This window comes from Oncorhynchus masou, chromosome 18 (genome assembly GCF_036934945.1).
Source record: "Oncorhynchus masou masou isolate Uvic2021 chromosome 18, UVic_Omas_1.1, whole genome shotgun sequence".
NCBI classification, from domain to species: domain Eukaryota; kingdom Metazoa; phylum Chordata; class Actinopteri; order Salmoniformes; family Salmonidae; genus Oncorhynchus; species Oncorhynchus masou.
Genome location: NC_088229.1, coordinates 65,006,285 through 65,031,606, shown reverse-complemented (window position 1 = coordinate 65,031,606; position 25,322 = coordinate 65,006,285). Strand labels below are relative to the sequence as shown.

At 43.9% G+C, this 25,322-nt stretch overlaps 1 protein-coding gene across 1 annotated transcript; it reads right to left on the bottom strand.

Annotated features, from left to right (window-relative positions):
• Window positions 1–2,465: 2,465 nt before the first annotated feature.
• On the bottom strand, window positions 2,466–24,355 carry LOC135503762 (monocarboxylate transporter 12-B-like). Its single transcript, XM_064921904.1, has 6 exons — window positions 24,246–24,355; window positions 14,814–14,917; window positions 11,515–11,658; window positions 7,902–8,502; window positions 3,449–3,708; window positions 2,466–2,701 (listed from the first exon to the last, which is right to left on the bottom strand). The coding sequence occupies exons 1-6, from the start codon at window positions 24,353–24,355 to the stop codon at window positions 2,466–2,468; spliced, it is 1,455 nt and encodes a 484-aa protein (XP_064777976.1).
• Between the last annotated feature and the right edge of the window lie 967 nt (window positions 24,356–25,322).

The window sequence follows — 25,322 nt, the reverse complement described above, 5'->3', positions numbered from 1 at the left end:
GCTCAGTTACGTTCGCTTTCTTGGGAACAGGAACATTGGTGGCCCTCTTGAAGCATGTTGGAACAGCAGACTGAGATAAGTATTGATTGAATACGTCTTTAAACACACCTGCCAGCTGGTCTGCGCATGATCTGAGGACGTGGCTGGGGATGCCGTCTGGGCCGGCAGCCTTGCGAGGGTTAGCACGTTTCAATGTTTTACTCACGTTGACTGCTGTGAAGGAGAGCCTGCAGCTTTTGGTATCGGGTCTTGTCAGCTGCACTGTGTTGTCCTCAAAGTGAGCTAAAAAGTTGTTTAGTTTGTCTGGGAGCAAGATATTGTGGTCCGTGACGGGGGCTGGTTTCCTTTTGTAGTCCGTGATTGACTGTAAACCCTGCCACATACCTCTCATGTCTGAGCCGTTGAATTGCGACTCTACTTTGTCTCTATACTGCCAATTAGCTTGTTTGATTGCCCTGCAGAGGGAATAGCTATACTGTTTGTATTTGGTCATGTTTCCGGTCACCTTGCCCTGATTAATAGCAATGGTTCACGCTTTCAGTTTTGCGCAAATGCTGCCATATAGAGTGCCTTGCGAAAGTATTCGGCCCCTTGAACTTTGCAACCTTTTGCCACATTTCAGGCTTCAAACATAAAGATATAAAACTGTATTTTTTTGTGAAGAATCAACAACAAGTGGGACACAATCATGAAGTGGAACGACATTTATTGGATATTTCAAACTTTTTTAACAAATCAAAAACTGAAAAATTGGGCTCTCATGAGGACCGCCAAGGAAAAGGAAGACCCAGAGTTACCTCTGCCGCAGTTCATTAGAGTTATCAGCCCAAATAAATGCTTCACAGAATTCAAGTAACAGACACGTCTCAACATCAACTGTTCAGAGGAGACTGTGTGTAGGAGGCCTTCATGGTCAAATTGCTGCAAAGAAACCACTACTAAAGGACACCAACAAGAAGAAGAGACTTGCTTGGGCCAAGAAACTCGAGCAATGGATATTATCCCAGTGGAAATCTATCCTTTGGTCTAATGAGTCCAAATTATAGATTTTTGGTTCCAACCACCATGTATTTGTGAGACGCAGAGTAGGTGAATGGATGATCTCTGCATGTGTGGTTCTCACCATGAAGCATGGAGGAGGAGGTGTGATGTGGTGTGGTGGTGCTTTGCTGGTGACACTGTATGTGATTTATTTAGGATTCAAGGCACACTTAACCAGCATGGCTACAACAGTATTCTGCAGTGATACGCTATCCCATCTGGTTGGCATTTGTTTTTCAACAGAACAATGACCCAACACACCTCCAGGCTGTGTAAGGGCTATTTGACCAAGAAGGAGAGTGATGTAGTGCTGCATCAGATGACCTGGCCTCCAATCACCCGACCTCAACCCAATTGAGATTGTTTGGGATGAGTTGAAAGCAGCCAACAAGTGCTCAACATATTTGGGAACTCCTTCAAGACTGTTGGAAAAATAATTCCATGGTGAAACTGGTTGAGAGAATGCCAGGAGTGTGCAAAGCTGTCATCAAGGCAAAGGGTGGCTACTTTGAAGAATCTCAAATATAAAATATATTTTGATTTGCTTATCACTTTTTTTGGTTACTACATGATTCCATATGTGTTATTTCATATATTTGATGTCTTCAAAATTATTCTACAATATAGAAAATTGTCAAAATAAAGAAAAACCCTTGAATGAGTAGGTGTGTCCAAACTTTTTAATGGTACTGTATATATACAATGTTTAAAAAAAATGTTGTTGGACATAAAAGACTGTAAAATCACCAGGAAATCAGCTGAAATTCATTTTAATTGATGAAATCTATTCCCAAGTATTCCCACGCATAGAGTGGCATATGTATTTGTGTAATCATTTGTATTGTAATCAAGGTCAAAATGATTCTGTTTGAGTCAAATACTATATCTCTTTGGTCTTCCCTGACCATCTGCTCAAGAAAAAAAAACGCCTTCAGCTGTGAGTAGACTTTTACAAAGGAGCCATCTCACGCTGGCCTTGGATCATGACTGCCCTCTCTTGTCAAAATAAGGTATTACGAAACAACATGAAGACTGTCCACTTCAGAAATAATCTATTACAGAAAGGCGCTATAACCCTGTCAGAATCTTCAATGATATTAAAATGTATCAACTTCCTTAGTTAAATTTAAATTGGCAGTCATGTCAACCCTGAAAGAGAAAGGCACATAACATGCGCAATAACATCACAAGCATGACAGAGAGATTATTTAAAGTCCATATTTTGGCTAAAGTTTATCTGGTTACGGCATAATTACTGTACTTACCTTCCATTTAGTGTCCATTTAGCATCTGAGGGAAGTCATTCCCAATTCTGAACTATCACGCTAGATTATGTGTACCAATTGATGACCGTTTCTCATAATCTTCAATGTACTTTGGTATTCTAACAAAACAAATGCATAATTACACAAAAGCGTCCAATGTTAAGAATTTGCTGAGTTGACTGAAGGGTTCACATCTTTACTTGAGGCTGTGTAGAAGTCTGATCGGCAAGGCTCCTGTTCGGGGTCTGTGTTTTTATTTTTGTTTCTGTGCTTTTGGGTCCTGCGACAGTGGCGTATCCCTGTCACCGTGCTGACGACCAGGGAGCTGGAGATGAGGGCAAAGCCACTGAGGAAGAAGGTGGCCGTGTAGGTGCCTGTGGTGTCAACCAGCCAGCCTGCAGAGGGAGGAGGAGGAGGAATGAGGTATGAACATTCACTTTGGCTTTCACTTGATGGAAGAAAACAATGCATGTCTTGTGGACTTCCTGACTATTGCATGTGTTAATACATTCATAATTAATCATTTTATTCAGTAAACGTACACTGGTGGGTAATTTACCAAACTATTGCTGCACTTTTGAAACAATATTTTCAAAGTAATGTCACGTGAACATTTGCAACTTTTGTCATTAAATGACCAATCAAGTATTGATGGTGTATTGTTCATACCAAGATACATCTTTGACAAAACCTTATCATCCAAAGGTAAACTTTTGCAACATTGGTCATTAATTGACCAATGAAACATCAATGGTGTACTCTTCAGGCCAGTTTCCCAGACACAGATGGAAGTTCTACATTGAAATAGATTTTTAGTCCAGGAATAGGTTTAGTCAGTAACTACAAGAATCAGGACTGAATAATTGGGTCACTTTAGAATTACATAAGGTTACTGTAAGTGAGATTGTTTTCTGTTGAATTAGTTCAAAAGAGACCAGCAGGCTTACTCTACTTGATCAGAGGGAGTATATGGGAGGTCCAGAAAGAAGTTACATGTCTACTAATTGTTTACAACTTGCAAATGTGGCCTTGTACCACTAAAAGCTTTCATAAAGACCACTTTTGCGATCAGCAAACAACGTGGAGATATTTACCGCTATCTCTTTTGTACACCTCCTGTTCTACGATTGGTTAGTACTTACCTCCTATTGGAGGGCTGAGCAGGTAAGGAATGGCATGTAGGAAGTAGACAATCCCTAGGGCAGAGGAGAGGTTATGTGTCCCCACAATGTCCGAGGTCACCACAGGTATGAGGGCAACGTAGGCGCCATCAAAGTACCCATAAAACACAGAGAAAGGCACCAGCAGGGCGAACGTCCACAGGAGAGGGATGAAGAGGCAGCATACCCCCTCCATGCCCACTGCTATCATGTAGCACACATTACGATACTTCTTCAGGCACCTGGGGGTGAGAAAAACAGTGGACACAATCAGTCTAAAAACACTGATTTTTCATGTTGACCATCTGAACGATTGGCCGCTCAACATCCAATGGCTTGTAAGAGGAAACCAGCTTTATCTTCAAGATACAATTGGGTAACAGCTCCATTTCGTTAGAGTAAAACTGGGTGACAAACAGTTCACTAAAAGTTGAGATTACAAGAAACGACTGAAAACTCCACATGTGACTGTTAAACACTCTGAATATGAATCTTTACTGGATAAGAAACGGCTGGACCCATATCTATGTTAATGCATAGCTTCTCATTTTCACACAAAGAAGAAAGAGACAACGCAACAAATAAAGGTACGTTTTGAACCTGTCTTCCAGTCTGAATAAAGGTACGTTTTGAACCTGTCTTCCGGTCCAAATAAAGGTACGTTTTGAACCTGTCTTCCGGTCCTAATAAAGGTACGTTTTGAACCTGTCTTCCAGTCGTTTTGAACCTGTCTTCCGGTCTGAATAAAGGTACGTTTTGAACCTGTCTTCCGGTCCAAATAAAGGTACGTTTTGAACCTGTCTTCCGGTCCTAATAAAGGTACATTTTGAACCTGTCTTCCGGTCCTAATAAAGGTACGTTTTGAACCTGTGTTCCGGTCCTAATAAAGGTACGTTTTGAACCTGTCTTCCGGTCCAAATAAAGGTACGTTTTGAACCTGTCTTCCGGTCCTAATAAAGGTACGTTTTGAACCTGTCTTCCGGTCCTAATAAAGGTTGAACCTGTCTTCCGGTCCAAATAAAGGTACGTTTTGAACCTGTCTTCCGGTCCTAATAAAGGTACGTTTTGAACCTGTCTTCCGGTCCAAATAAAGGTACGTTTTGAACCTGTCTTCCGGTCCTAATAAAGGTACATTTTGAACCTGTCTTCCGGTCCTAATAAAGGTACGTTTTGAACCTGTCTTCCGGTCCAAATAAAGGTACGTTTTGAACCTGTCTTCCGGTCCTAATAAAGGTACATTTTGAACCTGTCTTCCGGTCCTAATAAAGGTTGAACCTGTCTTCCGGTCCAAATAAAGGTACGTTTTGAACCTGTCTTCCGGTCCTAATAAAGGTTGAACCTGTCTTCCGGTCCAAATAAAGGTACGTTTTGAACCTGTCTTCCGGTCCTAATAAAGGTACATTTTGAACCTGTCTTCCAGTCCTAATAAAGGTTGAACCTGTCTTCCGGTCCAAATAAAGGTACATTTTGAACCTGTCTTCCGGTCCTAATAAAGGTTGAACCTGTCTTCCGGTCCAAATAAAGGTACATTTTGAACCTGTCTTCCGGTCCTAATAAAGGTTGAACCTGTCTTCCGGTCCAAATAAAGGTACGTTTTGAACCTGTCTTCCGGTCCTAATAAAGGTACGTTTTGAACCTGTCTTCCGGTCCAAATAAAGGTACGTTTTGAACGTGTCTTCCGGTCCTAATAAAGGTACGTTTTGAACCTGTCTTCCGGTCCTAATAAAGGTACGTATTGAACCTGTCTTCCGGTCCAAATAAAGGTACGTTTTGAACCTGTCTTCGGTCCTAATAAAGGTACATTTTGAACCTGTCTTCGGTCCTAATAAAGGTTGAACCTGTCTTCGGTCCAAATAAAGGTACGTTTTGAACCTGTCTTCGGTCCTAATAAAGGTTGAACCTGTCTTCGGTCCAAATAAAGGTACGTTTTGAACCTGTCTTCCGGTCCTAATAAAGGTACATTTTGAACCTGTCTTCCAGTCGTAATAAAGGTTGAACCTGTCTTCCGGTCCAAATAAAGGTACATTTTGAACCTGTCTTCCAGTCCTAATAAAGGTTGAACCTGTCTTCCGGTCCAAATAAAGGTACGTTTTGAACCTGTCTTCCGGTCCTAATAAAGGTACGTTTTGAACCTGTCTTCCGGTCCAAATAAAGGTACGTTTTGAACCTGTCTTCCGGTCCTAATAAAGGTACGTTTTGAACCTGTCTTCCGGTCCTAATAAAGGTACGTATTGAACCTGTCTTCGGTCCAAATAAAGGTACGTTTTGAACCTGTCTTCGGTCCTAATAAAGGTACGTTTTGAACCTGTCTTCCGGTCCGAATAAAGGTACGTTTTGAACCTGTCTTCCGGTCCGAATAAAGGTACGTTTTGAACCTGTCTTCCGGTCCAAATAAAGGTACGTTTTGAACCTGTGTTCCAGTCTGAATAAAGGTACGTTTTGAACCTGTCTTCCAGTCTGAATAAAGGTACGTTTTGAACCTGTCTTCCGGTCCGAATAAAGGTACGTTTTGAACCTGTCTTCCGGTCCTAATAAAGGTACGTTTAGAACCTGTCTTCCGGTCCAAATAAAGGTACGTTTTGAACCTGTCTTCCGGTCCAAATAAAGGTACGTTTTGAACCTGTCTTCCGGTCTGAATAAAGGTACGTTTTGAACCTGTCTTCCGGTCCGAATAAAGGTACGTTTTGAACCTGTCTTCCGGTCCAAATAAAGGTACGTTTTGAACCTGTCTTCCGGTCCTAATAAAGGTACGTTTTGAACCTGTCTTCCGGTCCTAATAAAGGTACATTTTGAACCTGTCTTCCGGTCCTAATAAAGGTTGAACCTGTCTTCCGGTCCGAATAAAGTTACGTTTTGAACCTGTCTTCCGGTCTGAATAAAGGTACGTTTTGAACCTGTCTTCCGGTCCGAATAAAGGTACGTTTTGAACCTGTCTTCCGGTCCAAATAAAGGTACGTTTTGAACCTGTCTTCCGGTCCTAATAAAGGTACGTTTTGAACCTGTCTTCCGGTCCTAATAAAGGTACATTTTGAACCTGTCTTCCGGTCCTAATAAAGGTTGAACCTGTCTTCCGGTCCGAATAAAGGTACGTTTTGAACCTGTCTTCCGGTCCAAATAAAGGTACGTTTTGAACCTGTCTTCCGGTCCTAATAAAGGTACGTTTTGAACCTGTCTTCCGGTCCTAATAAAGGTACATTTTGATCCTGTCTTCCGGTCCTAATAAAGGTTGAACCTGTCTTCCGGTCCAAATAAAGGTACGTTTTGAACCTGTCTTCCGGTCCGAATAAAGGTACGTTTTGAACCTGTCTTCCGGTCTGAATAAAGGTACGTTTTGAACCTGTCTTCCGGTCCCGAATAAAGGTACGTTTTGAACCTGTCTTCCGGTCCGAATAAAGGTACGTTTTGAACCTGTCTTCCGGTCCTAATAAAGGTACGTTTTGAACCTGCCTTCCGGTCCAAATAAAAGGTACGGTTTGAACCTGTCTTCCGGTCCTAATAAAGGTACATTTTGAACCTGTCTTCCGGTCCAAATAAAGGTACATTTTGAACCTGTCTTCCGGTCCAAATAAAGGTACGTTTTGAACCTGTCTTCCGGTCCTAATAAAGGTTGAACCTGTCTTCCGGTCCTAATAAAGGTTGAACCTGTCTTCCGGTCCTAATAAAGGTTGAACCTGTCTTCCGGTCCTAATAAAGGTTGAACCTGTCTTCCGGTCCTAATAAAGGTACGTTTTGAACCTGTCTTCCGGTCCAAATAAAGGTTGAACCTGTCTTCCGGTCCTAATAAAGGTTGAACCTGTCTTCCGGTCCTAATAAAGGTACGTTTTGAACCTGTCTTCCGGTCCAAATAAAGGTACGTTTTGAACCTGTCTTCCAGTCCTAATAAAGGTATGTTTTGAACCTGTCTTCCAGTCCTAATAAAGGTATGTTTTGAACCTGTCTTCCGGTCCTAATAAAGGTTGAACCTGTCTTCCGGTCTGAATAAAGGTATGTTTTGAACCTGTCTTCCAGTCCTAATAAAGGTATGTTTTGAACCTGTCTTCCGGTCCAAATAAAGGTACATTTTGAACCTGTCTTCCAGTCCTAATAAAGGTACGTTTTGAACATGTCTTCCAGTCCTAATAAAGGTATGTTTTGAACCTGTCTTCCGGTCCAAATAAAGGTACGTTTTGAACCTGTCTTCCGGTCCTAATAAAGGTACATTTTGAACCTGTCTTCCAGTCCTAATAAAGGTACGTTTTGAACCTGTCTTCCAGTCCAATTAAAGGTACGTTTTGAACCTGTCTTCCAGTCCTATTTAAGGTATGTTTTGAACCTGTCTTCTGGTCCGAATAAAGGAATGCCGGCCTATTAAAGAGCAAGAATGATTCGTGGAATGAAAATACCTATATTGTGTTGGCATACTCAATGGAACAACATCTTTAAAACTTTGGCTTACCTCCTGTCTACGAGCCAGCCGAAGGTGATGTTCCCCACGATGTCAATGACCCCCAGGATGGACATGAGGAAGGCGGCCTGGTGGTGGCTCACACCCACATCCAGTGCATACGGAACCAGGTAGACGAAGGGCAGGCTGCAGCCACTGGCTAGGAACAAGAAGCTCACTGCCAGCATCAGGAAGTCAGGCATGAGCAGGAAGCAGTACTCCTGCATGGACTGGAAGCAGAAGCAGCGGTGGCTGTTGTTGTTGTTGTTGTTGATCGCCAGTGATTCCTCTAACATGCTATCCACCGGAGCTTTCACCCCATATCCACACTCGGTGTCCAACGGGACTGGACCATGAGCCTCCTCTTCTTCTTTCAGAGTGATAGGGCGCAGTAATGCCCCACAAACACACAGGTTGGCAACAACACCCCCTAGGATGAGCAGGGCCCCACGCCATGAGTAGTGCTCTATGAGTATCTGGACGGCAGGGGCCAGGATGAAGGTCCCGATGCCACTGCCTGACATGGCGATCCCATACGCCAGGGCTTTCCTCTCACAGAAATATAAGCCCACCATGGCTATGGCAGGGGTGTAGCAGAGGGCAAATCCAATACCTGTAAATCCAAAGACGATAAGGTTTTTGTTTTTCTATGAGACATACTAGGCCATTCCTTTTGTCCCTGAATTACATTATTTGCATTATGTATAGGGGCCCTAATGAAAATAATAATAATACATTGGATTTAAAGTGCCATAAAGGGGACAGCACTGAGCTAGCCTGCAACATCACTTCCTGGATTAGCTCAAAGTGTGCATGTTGTGTCCACAGAAATCTCCTACATGAGATGCCATCTCAACCGACTTCCTTGGCTTCAAATGCGCTATTGAGTCTTCACATAGGAATGAATGGTGTCACAATGAATGGTGTCACATGTTTGATGGCTTTGTCCATTCATATATATATTAATATATATATGAATGCACTATATATACAGTGCCTTGCGAAAGTATTTGGCCCCCTTGAACTTTGCGACCTTTTGCCACATTTCAGGCTTCAAACATAAAGATATAAAACTGTATTTTGTTGTGAAGAATCAACAACAAGTGGGACACAATAATGAAGTGGAACGACATTTATTGGATATTTCAAACTTTTTTAACAAATCAAAAACTGAAAAATTGGGCGTGCAAAATTATTCAGCCCCTTTACTTTCAGTGCAGCAAACTCTCTCCAGAAGTTCAGTGAGGATCTCTGAATGATCCAATGTTGACCTAAATGACTAATGATAAATACAATCCACCTGTGTGTAATCAAGTCTCCGTATAAATGCACCTGCACTGTGATAGTCTCAGAGGTCCGTTAAAAGCGCAGAGAGCATCATGAAGAACAAGGAACACACCAGGCAGGTCCGAGATACTGTTGTGAAGAAGTTTAAAGCCGGATTTGGATACAAAAAGATTTCCCAAGCTTTAAATATCCCAAGGAGCACAGTGCAAGCGATAATATTAAAATGGAAGGAGTATCAGACCACTGCAAATCTACCAAGACCTGGCCGACCTCTAAACTTTCAGCTCATACAAGGAGAAGACTGATCAGAGATGCAGCCAAGAGGCCCATGATCACTCTGGATGAACTGCAGAGATCTACAGCTGAGGTGGGAGACTCTGTCCATAGGACAACAATCAGTCATATATTGCACAAATCTGGCCTTTATGGAGGAGTGGCAAGAAGAAAGCCATTTCTTAAAGATATCCATAAAAAGTGTTGTTTAAAGTTTGCCACAAGCCACCTGGGAGACACACCAAACATGTGGAAGAAGGTGCTCTGGTCAGATGAAACCAAAATTGAACTTTTTGGCAACAATGCAAAACGTTATGTTTGAGGTAAAAGCAACACAGGGCATCACACTGAACACACCATCTCCACTGTCAAACATGGTGGTGGCAGCATCATGGTTTGGGCCTGCTTTTCGTCAGCAGGGACAGGGAAGATGGTTAAAATTGATGGGAAGATGGATGGAGGCAAATACAGGACCATTCTGGAAGAAAACCTGATGGAGTCTGCAAAAGATCTGAGACTGGGACGGAGATTTGTCTTCCAACAAGACAATGATCCAAAACATTAAGCAAAATCTACAATGGAATGGTTCAAAAATAAACATATCCAGGTGTTAGAATGGCCAAGTCAAAGTCCAGACCTGAATCCAATCGAGAATCTGTGGAAAGAACTAAAAACTGCTGTTCACAAATGCTCTCCATCCAACCTCACTGAGCTCGAGCTGTTTTGCAAGGAGGAATGGGAAAAAATTTCAGTCTCTCGATGTGCAAAACTGATAGAGACATACCCCAAGCGACTTACAGCTGTAATCACAGCAAAAGGTGGCGCTACAAAGTATTAACTTAAGGGGGCTGAATAATTTTGCACGCCCAATTTGAAGCCTGAAATGTGGCAAAAGGTCACAAAGTTCAAGGGGGCCGAATACTTTCGCAAGGCACTGTATATACATAGTGCATATATATATGAATGGACAAAGCCATCAAACGTGTGACACCATTCATTGTGACACCATTCATTCCTAATTCAGACCCCTTCACATTTTCCACATTTTGTTACATTACAGCCTTATTCTAAAATTTATTAAATTAGACAAATATCTGGGGAAGGGTACCAAAAAATGTCTGCAGCATTGAAGGTCCCCAACAAAACAGTGGCCTCCATCATTCTTAAATGGAAGAAGTTTGGAACCACCAAGACTCTTCCTAGAGCTGGCCACCCGGCCAAACTTTTGGAGTTTGCCAAAAGGCACCTAAAGGACTCTCAGACCATGAGAAACAAGATTCTCTGGTGAAATCAAGATTGAACTCCTTGGCCTGAATGCCAAGCTTCACGTCTGAAGGAAACCAGGCACCGCTCATCACCTGGCCAATACCCATCCCTATGGTGATGTATGGTGGTGGCAGCATCATGCTGTGGGGATGTTTTTCAGTGGCAGGGACTTGGAGACTAGTCAGGATCAAGGGAAAGATGAACGGAGCAAAGAACAGAGAGAATCCTAGATGAAAACCTGCTCCAGAGCGCCAAGGACCGTAGACTGGGTCGAAGGTTCACCTTCCAACAGGACAACGACCCTAAGCACACAGCCAAGACCATGCAGGACTGGCTTCGGGACAAGTCTCTGAATGTCCTTGAATGACCCAGCCAGAGCCCGGATGAATATCTCTGGAGAGACGTGAAAATAGCTGTGCAGCAACATTCCCCATCTAACCTGACAGAGCTTGAGAGGATCTACAGAGAGGAATGGGAGAAACTCCCCAAATACAAGCTTGTGGTGTCATACCCAAGAAGACTCGAGGCTGTAATCGCTGCCAAAGGTGCTTCAACAATGTACTGAGTAAAGGATCTGAATACTTATGTTAATGTGATATTTCAGTTTTTTTCAAATGATACATTTGCACACAAAAAACACACAAAAAATGTGTTTGCTTTGTCATTATGAGCTATTGTGTGTAGACTGATGAGGGGGAAAAACTATTTAATACATTTTAGAATAAGACTGTACCGTGGAAAAACTCAAGGGGTCTGAATACTTTCCGAATGCACTGTACAGTCATTGGGGGGGACCCACCTGTGAGGACCCCCAGGGTGAGGTACAAGTACTCCAGGCTGGTAGCGAAAGAGCTGAGGACCAGGCCGATAGAGGACAGAAAGCCACCAAGGATCACAGCGATGCGGCACGACAGACGGTTCCCAATGAAGCTGCCTAGAGGAGCTGTCAATCACAACAAAGTACACATGTTAATATGGGATTGTCTGCTGCACTACAGTAGTACAGTCAGTGCTCGTGAGAGGGGATGGCTTGGTGGGTCTGAGGTACTGGAAGGCATGAGAAAAAAAATGCCATAGGCAAAGAGCCTTGATCTGGTCGGACAATTCAAGCCCGACCCTACCAGAGCCCTACATAAAAAATATATTTTATGAGACCCTACCAGAGCCCTACATAAAAAAATATTTTATGAGCCCAAGCCTAAATTACAAAACATGATTGTGCCCTAACTTTGTACAATATATTGTCCTACCGCATATTACGCACGGCAACAAAACATAAAAGCACACTTTTAAGAGGTCTTTGAATAATTTGGTAAATAATTGGTCTAGGCTAGTGAAACAAACTCTAGCAGGCCTATCATCTTTGACTGTGGACTGCATTATTATGCATATACTGTATGGATTGGTTAGGGTAGACTATATCGACAATATTGATGTTCCCGAACAGATTTCAGTTGGTTTTCAATGTGGTGGCTTAAATGGGCTACTGTCTGTTTATCAAACCGCAGATGCGTTCCCGTCTGCTCTATAGGCCAGCATTCTACCGCCAACAACGTGTCATATAACCTCAAATAATGTTACATACCAGAACAATCCTATAAGAAAAAAAGACAACTAAAAGGCATATTAAATCATTTGAGATAAATGTTAAAGTGCAAGGATGGAGAGAGTTGCATGTTGTCTATTGCATGTTGTCTATGAGAGCAGGGAAAAGGATAGGCAACTGCCACATCCTCTACAAGGTTGTGGAAGACTAAACCAAGTCCCGGCTGCCCTAATCAATTCTCAGAATATCAGGCTCGGGCTAAAACTCTGTGTTTTCACATTTATGGTTTTTTTGGGCAGTAGGATTAATGAGGAGGAGTCATGGATTTAACTCTGAACGCTCTTATTCAAATTGTCACATTGCAAACTGTGAATATAATGTTTCATACCACTAGAGTTACTGGATCCCAGCACATAGTTTCCGGAACACAGTCTTATAAAACTCAGTACAGTATGTTCTTGGTTGTTTTACCTCTGCCAAAGACAGGTGTATCATGATTGATTTGTGGGTGGTGTACAATGCCAAGTACATCTTGTACTCTGATTTGACAAATATGATGAGTCATATGCTGAGTAAAAAAGAGCAGGGGGGAAATACACATCCAGGATGACAACAGAAAAGCTTATGTGTCATTGCGCAGGGGGTAATATGAGGACAAACCAGTTCTTGACTTTTACCACAGGTCTCACACCTCGACATGAACAAACACATGCAGATTCAGGACAGAGGGAGTAACACCAATTCAGCAAAAAGTTCAGCTCCAAAAAGTTCAGCTGCTAATTTCAACACATATTAAATAGTTGCAAATTAACATTTACTGAAATGTGTGTCACTTTGGACCATTGATACTGTGAGTTAATACAAGACCATGAGAGGGGTTTGTGATCCGCAGCAGTCCTCCGTGACCCATGCTGACTAGCCTTGGCATACGCCTGCCTAAACATGTTACCTAAGTCAGTCTTGATAAAGGCTGATACGAGTCAGCATAAAGGTCTATTTTTACATGCCTAGCATAAAGGTCTATTTTTACATGCCTTTACCGTCTCTATCATAGTGTCACATTTCACTGGGTGCAAGCAAAATAAACAAACTCTGTATGTGTTGGGGTCATAGGGTTGTAACACTGTTTTGGTATTTCAAGATGTTCTCTGTGTGTCGCTAACGTCTGTGTGTTGCTAACATTGTTCTCTCAAGAGCTAAATCGACAGAGAAAGAAGAAACCTCATCTCTCTCTGCTACTTTAGTCAGACAAGGGATTGTAAGTACTTTATTCTTAAATACTACTGCACCAATGTGTACAAACTAACAAGAAACAATCCTATGCCTTCAACCCAAAAGGTTTTTAAAGGGCAATCAACATGTCCAAAAGATCCAAGGAAGATCTCCATGGTGGAGATGAGAGAAAGCAGTGTATCCTGGAGAGTTGGGTGAGACTAAAATAGCCAAAACATCACTACTTTCCTATGTAAGAGGGGTTAAACATCCCAATCTAAGAGAAGCAGCAAAAACTGACCGATGGGTTGACTGAGTTACACACTGCCAGTCAGCGGGGCTTGTGACTTTATCAACTGAAGCATACCGTAACTTTGCTGTGTGATTGTAAAAAGCACATTTACATGACATTGTCTTCAGTCTTATATCTGGAGTATTTCTCCTGTCTTATCCAGTGTCCTGTGTGAAGTTAAGTATGCTCTCTCTAATTCTCTCTCTTTTTCTCCTTTCTCTCTCTCTCTCTTTCTCTCAGAGGACCTGAGCCCTAGGACCATGCCTCAGGATTACCTGGCCTGCCTGATGACGCCATGCTGTCCCCAATACACCTGGTCGTACTGCTGCTCCAGTTTCAACTGTTCTGCCTGCGGCTATGGAACCCTGACCTGTTCACCGGACGTGCTACCTTGTCCCGGACCTGCTGTTTTCAACTCTCTAGAGACAGCAGGAGGGGTAGAGATACTCTGAGAGATCGGCTATGAAAAGCCAACTGACATTTACTCCTGAGGTGCTGACCTGTTGCACCCTCTACAACCACTGTGATTATTATTATTTGACCCTGCTGGTCATCTATGAACATTTTAACATCTTGGCCACGTTCTGTTATAATCTCCACCCGGCACAGCCAGAAGAGGACTGGCCACCCCTCATAGCCTGGTTCCTCTCTAGTTTTCTTCTTAGGTTTTGGCCTTTCTATGGAGTTTTTCCTAGCCACCGTGCTTCTACGACTGCATTGCTTGCTCTTTGGGGTTTTAGGCTGGGTTTCTGTACAGCACTTTGTGACATCAGCTGATATAATAAGGGCTTTATAAATACATGTGATTGATTGATCATGTGTCTTAATTGGAAGTGAAATGATGCACCAAATATCACACCTAGTTGTTTTAGTTGTCAAACTGAGTTAAAACTTCTCCTTAGTCCTTTAACAGCATTTATGTTTACATCCAATGAACCAAATTCATTTGATCACTACCCTGGGCATTGAGCAAACCAATGCCAGGCCCAGCGTGAAGCCAGATCACTGTTGCTGAAGCAGCACTTGACTGAGTGCCATGATGACTTACCACACAGCATAGTGGTGCAGTCCACCAGACTGTGGATCCAGGCTGTCCCTGAATAGTCCGCTCCAAAGTGCATCTGAAACTCCACAAAGAAAATGGAGATGCATCTGGAACAGAAGAAAAGGCTCAAGATGAAGCAAAATCATGACAAATAACAACCATCTTGCACATTTCAAATAGGTAGATTTTTCCTAGTGGTTTGTTTTGACACAAATTTGACATGATACAACGCTACACAGACACACACACACACACACACCATTGGAGGCTGCTGTGGGGAGAACGGCTCATAATAATGGCCATAACGGAGAAAATGGAATGGCATCAAACACCTGGAAACCATGCGTTTAATGTATTTGATACCATTCCGCTGATTCTGCCACATTCATTACCACTAGTCTGTCCTCCCCAATTAAGGTGCCACCAACCTCCTGTGGTACACACACACACACTTCTGAGTGTATACAGCACATGTTCTCGGAACACACTGAGGTTTCTTCAATTATGTAATTACTCTTCTCCAGCTAGACATGGTGATGACCTGAGTGGTCAGAGGGAGTGATGCAATTGTAATGAATTGTGTAATCATGGAGCTGAGGAGAGAGCTGTAAAAAGCCTGGGACGTGTGGGAAGAACGCCTGCTTGGGGGTTAATGAGCCACAAGCTCCTCCGTCCGAGTCTGCAGCAAGGCTGCACCTGTACAAACTGTACAGGACTAGCACCATGCAGACGATAAGAGACAAATCACTCACTGTGAATGTGACGGCCATCTGGTCTTCATGTCCTCTCCAGCACTGGCCAGAGAACACACATGGGGGACCTATCGCACGGCAGGCCCCTATCGCACTGCAGGCCCCTATCGCACGGCAGGCCCCTATCGCACTGCAGGCCCCTATCGCACTGCAGGCCCCTATCGCACTGCAGGCCCCTATCGCACTGCAGGCCCCTATCGCACGGCAGGCCCCAATCGCACGGCAGGCCCCTATCGCACTGCAGGCCCCTATCGCACGGCAGGCCCCTATCGCACTGCAGGCCCCTATCGCACTGCAGGCCTCCGTCAGCCTGCTGTTTCCTGACACGCGCACACACAAAAACGTGTACGCACCCTGTCTGCTACAGCTGTTTTAGGGGTTTAAACTCACTCACTAGACCTAAAAGAACCTCAGGATCACTGATGCATATCGAGAAAGCAGAGGAACAGGAGTTCACTGCCTAGATTTATTACCTTGGGTTACTTTCAAACCCTTGGTGGAATTTTCCCCATTCCTTCCAATTCTGACCAATTACCACTTTAGATTATATCTGGCAGAGTCACAACGTGCAATAGGGTAAAGGCTCAAGGTGACAATCTGAGCCGGCAAAATCAGTTTACAAATTATTGAATAATGTTGGAGGGACAAACATGCTCTTCCTTGTTTGATTGTTTTCTAATTCTATTCTACACAAAGGATTGCATGATGGAAATGTGAGACTAAAATCTCCTTCTTTATCCCTCACCCAACAGGCAACCTGACTGAACTTGTTTTTTCAGTAATGCTAATTCATTAAACCCCATTTAACCCTTGGTCTATAATGGTCGCGCTCCTGAGGAAATCCAATTAACATAATACAACATGTCCCCATCAAAATCTGTCTGTTTAACTAGAGAAATGTGTTTTTTTGCTGCATCTCAATCCACTGCATCTGCCAATATTGCCCTTCAGCATCTGAATTTAAAGGTTGCAGAGCTACGGCGTGTTTTTCAGTCCATGAAACATCCCGAAAATCAGTCCTCTCATTCTTATATCTCTCAGATATAAGGCAGACACTTCAGAACAAATGTCCATGCAGTGAATCTGTTATTCAATGGGTTTATATTGGTTAATAGCAGAAATGCCAAATTCAATGTTTCATTCAATACTTTTTGTATATTTGTTTTTATACCTTAAGGGGTTTTAAAATTCAAAATCAAATAGCTAAATGATCTTTGGTATGACCATCTTAAAATAATTCCATATGTTAGCTTAGAACCCTCCTCCCCCAGCTTAGACAGGGCTTAGACTCTAGAGGGTACACTCGGTAACAAAACTTGAAACATTGTGAAAGCTTGAAAAACTACATTTTAGAGGAAATGTTCAAACACAACCATCCTCAGTCAGGGTCTGTAGTGCTTCACTGTGGTCCTATACTGAAGACCTGCTACTGACCTGCAGGTTGTTTACTAGGCACCCAGTGTAACCTGAACTGGAGAGTGTGATGGCAGAAGATACCTCTTGTCACTTTAGTATATCTTGTTCTCATGTCATACTCAGTCCAAGTTGCATTATATATAGAGTTGACCTACAGTACCAGTCAGAAGTTTGGACACACCTACTCATTCAAGGGTTTTCCTTATTTAAACTTTTTTTCTATTATTATAGAATAATAGTGAAAACATCAAAACTATGAAATAACACATATGGAATGATGAAGTAACCAAGAAAGTGTTAAACAAATGTTTTATATTTGAGATTCTTCAAAGTAGCCACCCTTTGCCTTTAACAGGCACACCTGTTAATTGAAATACATTCCAGGTGACTACCTCATGAAGCTGGTTGAGAGAATGTCAAGAGTATGCAAAGCTTTTATCAAGGGAAAGGGTGGCTACTTTGAAGAATCTCAAATATAACATACAGTGGGGCAAAAAAATAATATTTAGTCAGCCACCAATTGTGCAAGTTCTCCCACTTAAAAAGATGAGAGAGGCCTGTAATTTTCCTCATAGGTACACTTCAACTATGACAGACAAAATGAGAAAAGAAATTCCAGAAAATCACATTACATTGTAGGATTTTGAATGAATTTGGTGGAAAATAAGTATTTGGTCAATAACAAAAATGTATCTCAATACTTTGTTATATACCCTTTGTTGGCAATGACAGAGGTCAAACGTTTCCTGTCTTCACAAGGTTTTCACACACTGTTGCTGGTATTTTGGCCCATTCCTCCATGCAGATCTCCTCTAGAGCAGTGATGTTTTGGGGCTGTTGCTGGGCAACACGGACTTTCAACACCCTCCAAAGATTTTCTATGGGGTTGAGATCTGGAGACTGGCTAGGCCACTCCAGGACCTTGAAATGCTTCTTACGAAGCCACTCCTTCGTTGCCCGGGCGGTGTGTTTGGGATCATTGTCATGATGAAAGACCCAGCCACGTTTCATCTTCAATGCCCTTGCTGATGGAAGGAGGTTTTCACTCAAAATCTCACAATACATGGCCCCATTCATTCTTTCCTTTACACGGATCAGTCGTCCTGGTCCTTTTGCAGAAAAACAGCCCCAACGCATGATGTTTCCACCCCTATGCTTCACAGTAGGTATGGTGTTCTTTGGTCCCCCCGTGTGGTTCTGGGATTTTTGCTCACCGTTCTTGTGATCATTTTGACCCCACGGGGTGAGATCTTGCGTGGAGCCCCAGATCGAGGGAGATTATCAGTGGTCTTGTATGTCTTCCATTTCCTAATAATTGCTCGCACAGTTGATTTCTTCAAACCAAGCTGGTTACCTATTGCAGATTCAGTCTTCCCAGTCTGGTGCAGGTCTACAATTTTGTTTCTGGTGTCCTTTGACAGCTCTTTGCTCTTGGCCATAGTGGAGTTTGGAGTGTGACTGTTTGAGGTTGTGGACAGGTGTATTTTATATTGATAACAAGTTCAAACAGGTGCCATTAATACAGGTAACGAGTGAGGACAGAGGAGCCTCTTAAATAAGAAGTTACAGGTCTATGAGAGCCTGAAATCTTGCTTGTTTGTAGGTGACCAAATACTTATTTTGCAAATAAATTTATAAAAAATTCTACAATGTGATTTTCTGGATTTTTTTCCCTCATTTTGTCTGTCATAGTTGAAGTGTACCTATGATGAAAATTACAGGCCTCGTTCATATTTTTAAGTGGGAGAACATGCACAATTGGTGGCTGACCTAATACTTTTTTGTCCCACTGTATATTTTGATTTGTTTAACACTTTTTTGGTTACTACATGATTCCATATGGTTTGATGTCTTCACTAATATTTCAGAAATGTAGAAAAACCATTGAATAAGTAGTTGTATCAAAACTTTTGACTGGTAATGTATATTACATACACAGTTTGGAACCGGTTCAGGGAACAGAACCAGAAACAAAAGTGATCTTTACTGTTCCCGAACAGAACCGTTATTTTAAAAGTATTAGAAATGGTTTATAACGTTCTTTACGTTACAAGCGTTTTTTTCCCAGACCCACATCATATAGAATAAACATTACATCATATGTAATAACATTTGTATCATACTATAACCGTGCTATTGTTTGAAAAAAATTGTATTGAAAAGGATGTACAATGTTTCTGTGTAAGATAATACAGATTTTTGAACACTTTTCACCTCATACACTAAATACATAGCCCACCATTATAGAATGGATGGATAGCCTACATCAAGTTTGTGTCACCCTGAACTGTTTCACCTGTCTTTGTGATTGTCTCCACCCCCCTCCAGGTGTCACCCATCTTCCCCATTATCCCCTGTGTATTTATTCCTTTGTTTAAGGTTTGTCTGTTGCCGTTCGTCCTGTTTGTTCAAGTCAACCAGCGTTTTGTGTCTCAGCTCCTGCTTTTCTAGTCTCTCTTTTCTCGCACTCCAGGTTTTGATCCTCGCATGTTCTTACTCCAAGCCCACCTGCCTGACCACTCTGTCTGCCCCTGCCCCTGATCCTGCCTGCCGACCTGTACCTTTGCCCCCCTGTGGATTACCGACCTCTGCTTTACCCTGACCCTGAGCCTGCCCGCTGCCCGATACCGTTGCCCCACCTCTGTTTTACCTTGTCCTGTCTATTGCCTGTCCCTGTTGGAATATTAAACCATTGTTTATTCGACGCGGTCTGCATCTAGGACTGACCTTCATACCTGAGAGTATGAACTGGCCATGACTGACCCAGCAGACCCGGGCCAGCTGCACAACGCCAACTCCTCCCAAGGAGCCTCCATTGGTAGGCACTAGGAATTGCTTTGTGGGCTGATGGAGGGGTCCAAACGTAGGCTGAGCACCATGACCGGGCGCCGGAGCAGAAGGTAGACGTTTTACGTGTCCCCAACTGATTGTGGTTTTTTGTTTGTTTATCTGCGTGGTTTGTAATTTATTATTTTACTATTTTTTACATAATGTTGCCGTTACAGTCTCTTATGACCGAAAATAACTTCTAGACATCAGGACTGTGATTACTCACCACGGACTAGCAGAATCCTTTTTCTTTTTTCACGACTCTGACGAGCCCGAGGCGGAGGATATACGGCTCCTTCGGGAACAGGCCCCGACCCCCAGTGATCTGCGTGAAGAGGATGTGGAGAAAGATAGGCCGGAAGGCAGGCTGCCTTCTGAGGAGTAGGAGGCGATCGAATAAACCTCCACTCCCCTCAATTCTGCTCGCAAACATGCAATCTTTGGATAATAAAATGGATGAGGTATTAGGAAGATTAAATACCAATGGGACGTTAAAAACTGTAACATCTTATGCTTCACGGAGTCGTGGCTGAACAATGACAATATCAACATACAGCTGGCTGGTTATACTGTGTACCGGCAGGATAGGAGAGAGGCATCTGGTAAGACAAGGGGCAGCGGTCAATGTATTTTTGTAAACAACAGCTGGTACACGATATATAAGGAAGTCTTGAGCCATTGCTCGCCTGAGGTAGAGTTTCTCATGATAAGCTGCAGACCACATTACCTACCATCATTCATATATTCTTTGTAGCTGTTTACATCTCACCACAGTCAGAGTCTGGCACCAAGATAGCATTGAATGAGCTCGATTCCTCAAAGCAAACAAAAAAAACGCTCACCCAGAGACGGCGCGCATAGTCGCCGGGGACTTTAATGCAGGGAAACTTAAATCAGTTTTACCTAATTTCTATCAACATGTTAAATTTGCAACCAGAGGGAAAATAACTCTGAACCACCTATATTCCACACACAGAGATGCATACAAAGCTCTCCCTCACCCTCCATTTGGCAAAATCTGACCATAACTCTATCCTACTGATTCCTGCTTACAAGCAAAAATTAAAGCAGAAAGCACCAGTGACTAGATACATTTTTAAAAAGTGGTCAGATGAAGCAGATGCTAAGCTACAGGACTGTTTTCCTATATTGAGCACAGACTGGAATATGTTCCGGGATTCCTCCAATGGCATTGAGGAGTACACCACATCTGTCATTTGCTTCATCAATAAGTGCATTGATGACGTCGTCCCCACAGTGACCGTACGTACATACCCCAACCAGAAACCATGGATTACAGGCAGCATCCGCACTGAGCTAAAGGCTAGAGCTGCCGCTTTCAAAGAGTAGGACTCTAACCCGGAAGCTTATAAGAAATCCCGCTATGCCCTCCGATGAACCATCAAACAGGCATAGCGTCAATATAGGACTAAGATCGAGTCGTACCACAGCGGCTCTGACGCTCGTGGGATGTGGCAGGACCTGAAAACCATTACAGACTACAAAGGGAAGCACAGCCAAGAGCTGCCCAGTGACACGAGCCTACCGGACGAGCTAAACAACCTCTAAGCTTGCTTCGAGGCAAATAACACTGAAACATGAAGGAGAGCACCAGCTGTACCGGAAGACCTTTAGACACGTCAACATTCGCAAGGCTGCAGGGTCATACGGATTCCCAGGATGTGTACTGAGAGCATGCGCTGACCAACGAGCAAGTGTCTTCGCTGACATTTTCAACCTCTCCCTGTCCGAGTCTGTAATACCAACATGTTTTAAGCAGACCACCATAGTGCCTGTGCCCAACAACACTAAGGTAACCTGCCTAAATGACTACAGACCCGTAGCACTCACATCTGTAGCCATGACGTGCTTTGAAATGCTGGTCATGGCTCACATCAACACGATCATCCCAGAAACACTAGACCCACTCCAATTTGCATACCACCCCAACAGATCCACAGATGATGCAGTCTCTATTGCACTCCACACTGCCCTTTCCCACCTGGACTGAAGGAACACCTATGTGAGAATGCTATTCATTGACTACAGCTCAGCATTTAACAAAATAGTGCCTTCAAAGCTCAACAATAAGCTAAGGACCCTAGGACTAAACATCTCCCTCTGCAACTGGATCCTGGACTTCCTGACGGGCCTCCCCCAGGTAGTAAGGGTAGGTAACAACACATCCGCCACGCTGATCCTCAACACAGGGGCCCCTCAGGGGTACGTGCTCAGCCCCCTCCCGTACGCCCTGTTCACTCATGACAGCACGGCCAGGCACGACTCCCAACACCATCATTCAATTTGCCGATGACACAACAGTGTGTTTTGTTTGTTGCCTGAACACTGACAACAAAGAGACAGCCTATAAGGAGGAGGTCAGAGAGCTGGCCGTGTGTATTGCCAGGACAACAACCTCCCCCTCAACATGATCAAGACAAAGGAGATGATTGTGGACTACAGGAAAAGGATGACCGAACCCACCCCCATTCTCATCAACGGGGCTGCAGTGGAGCAGGTTGAGAGCTTCAAGTTCCTTGGTGTCCACATCACCAACAAACTAACATGGTCCAAGCACACCATGACAATCGTGAAGCGGGCACGACAAAACCTATTCCCCCTCAGGAGACTGAAAAGATTTGGCATGGGTCCTCAGATCCTTAAAAGGTTCTCCAGCTGCACCATCGAGAGCATCCTGACTGGTTGCATAACTGCCTGGTATGGCAACTGCTCGGCCTCCGACCGCAAGGCACTACAGAGGGTAGTGCGAACGACCCAGTGCATCACTGGGGCCAAGCTTCCTGCCATTCAGGACCTCTATACCAGGTGGTGTCAGAGGAAGGCCCTGAAAATTGTCAAAGACTCCAGCCACCCCAATCATAGACTGTTCTCTCTGCTACCACATGACAAGCAGTACCGGAGAGCAAAGTCTTGGTCGAAGAGGCTTCTAAACAGCTTCTACCCCCAAGCCATAAGACTCCTGAACATCTGGTCAAATGGCTACCCAGACTATTCACATTGCCCCCCTCATCTATGCATTGTCACTTTAATTAACTCTACCTACTTAATTAACTCTACGCCCGCAACACCCTTCCCTGGTCTGCCACGGGCATATCATCGTTTGAGTGTTCCCTGGGGTATCAGCCCACCACTCTTCCCTGAGCAAGAAGAGGAGGATCAGCATACCTTCTGCCCAGATGTTTGTTTGCCACTGTCGCCATGCCTGGAGGAGAGCCCGGTCAGCCCTCCTCGAGACCACCTCCAGGTATAGACAACAAGTGGATCACCATCGGACCCTGGTTCCCCGGTATCGTCTCGAGCAGAAGGTATGGCTATCCATCCGGGATTTGCCCCTCCGAGTAGACTCCCCAAACTCTCCCCCCGATTTATCGGCCCTTTCCCCATCTCCAAGATCATTAGTCCCTCGGGTGTTCATCTTCTGTTTCCCCGTACCCTTCGTATACATTGCACCGTTCATGTGTCCAGAGTCAAACCCATGTCTCACAGCCCTTTGTCTCCCGTTTCCAGGTCCAACCCTTTCCCCCAACTCATCGACGGCCAACCGGCTTACACGGTGATGCGTCTCCTGAAGGTTCGACATCGGGGCTGGGGGTTCCAGTATCTTGTTGACTGGGAGGGTTATGGCCCGAAAGAGAGGTGCTGGGTCCCCGCCAGGGACATCCTGGACACAGGCCGCATTGCGGATTTTCAGCGCTGACACCCCGGTCATCCAGGTATGTGCCCTGGTAGGATGCCAGGTGGTGGTACTGTCACACCCTGATCTGTTTCACCTGTCTTTGTGATTGTCCCCACCCCCCTCCAGGTGTCACCCATCTTCCCCATTATCCCCTGTGTATTTATACCTGTGTTCTCTGTTTGTCTGTTGCCAGTTTGTCTTGTTGGTTCAAGTCAACCAGCGTTTTGTGTCTCAGCTCCTACTTTTTTCAGTCTCTCTTTTCTCGCCCTCCTGGTTTTGACCCTTGCCTGTCCTGATTCTGAGCCCACCTGCCTGACCACTCTGTCTGCCCCTGATCCTGCCTTTGCCCCCCTCTGGATTACCAACCTCTGCCTTACCCTGACCCTGAGCCTGCCTACCGCCCGGTATCACTGCCCCACCTCTGGTTTACTGACCCCTACCTGCCCTGTCCTGTCTATTGCCTGCCCCTGTTGGAATATTAAGCTATTGTTTATTCAACATGGTCTGCATCTGGGTCTTACCTTCATACCTGATAGTATGGTTAAGTTTTGTTTGACATTATAACGTGTCTCACAAACGTAACTGTACTTAAACATGTAAAAACAAATGCTAATAATCTGATTTGATGATACGCCCACTTATACTGTAAAATAAACACACAGGCTTATCACTCCACAGATCTGAGTTATGTCAGGACCAAGCTAGGGGAACTCCATGACCCTCTCTTCCTGACAGACTTACCTGGTGACGGCACGTGTGCAGACAGTGACCAAGAAGCAGCCGGCCACAATCATCCAGCCCCAGCCCCCATCAGGTGGGTGGACCGCTGGTCTCTTTTTCCCATGAGCCATAGCCGCAGCATGAACCATGCTTAGATCCTTTTTCTGTTCCCTCTGTTTTTCTCCTGTTCTCAGTTAAGACCCAGGTACACCTCGCAGACAGACAGCCTGACACAGTCACACCCAGCATGGGATTGCACTGGTTGTTGAAGAGGCTGTTCAGTTCACTTCAGTTACACTGTTGTAGAAAACAGGAAGAAGCACATATACTAGCTAAGACTATGAATAAGTCAAAAGGTGGCTCGGAATCATTAACAGGCATCAACAAAAACACCTCAGACATCTTCTCTGGGTCTGGGTCTGAAACGTGTCCAGCCCATTCAGCATTTGTTGAGGACTCAGCCTACAAACAAGAGTAATCACTGCTGATGTGTGTGTTGAAATACTTTACTCCCCCGGCCCAAGCAGAACAGTGAGGTGACAGGGTTATTGACATAGGAGTCCATGAGAGGATGTGTTTACTTCCAGGGTGTCAGGGATAACTCGGGGCGATTACAATATTAACTTCAGACCCTAGCTGCCGTCTACTTTTGTGACCTCTCTGAGCCCGTGGCATGTGCTGCTCTAAAACACTTCCTATAGAGGCACTTGACTTGGCTACCCTCCATTAGTTTAACAGCAATTCTCTGAAATGTACTTAATAAGCATGTAGCAACAAACGGCAATCATGTTTTGATTGATGCATGTCAGTTAATGTCAGTATGTAAAGGAAAAATCCACTCAAACTATATTTTGGTTGTTTTTTTTGTTGTTTTTTTTTTGGGTCACCAACCACATGATGCAAAATGCATCATCATCACTTTGCATCTTGAAAATTCTATATCATGAAAACTGGACTGCTGACATGCAAAACATGTTGCGGCTCTATCAACAATGTAATAATGAAGAAAATACCAGTGGTATTTTCCTTTAAATTAGAATTTCAGTCTGATACCAAACACACGATATCTATGATACTAAGAATGTGGAGGATATAAAG

Bases quoted from the DNA above. Each gene is read 5' to 3' on its own strand.
- LOC135503762 (XM_064921904.1), bottom strand. From the start codon at position 24,355: ATGGCTCATGGGAAAAAGAGACCAGCGGTCCACCCACCTGATGGGGGC. The intron at 14,918-24,245 runs GTAAGTCTGTCA...CTTCTGTTCCAG, and splicing joins TGCACACGTGCCGTCACCAG to ATGCATCTCCATTTTCTTTG. The intron at 8,503-11,514 runs GTGGGTCCCCCC...TTGGATTTACAG, and splicing joins CACCCTGGGGGTCCTCACAG to GTATTGGATTTGCCCTCTGC.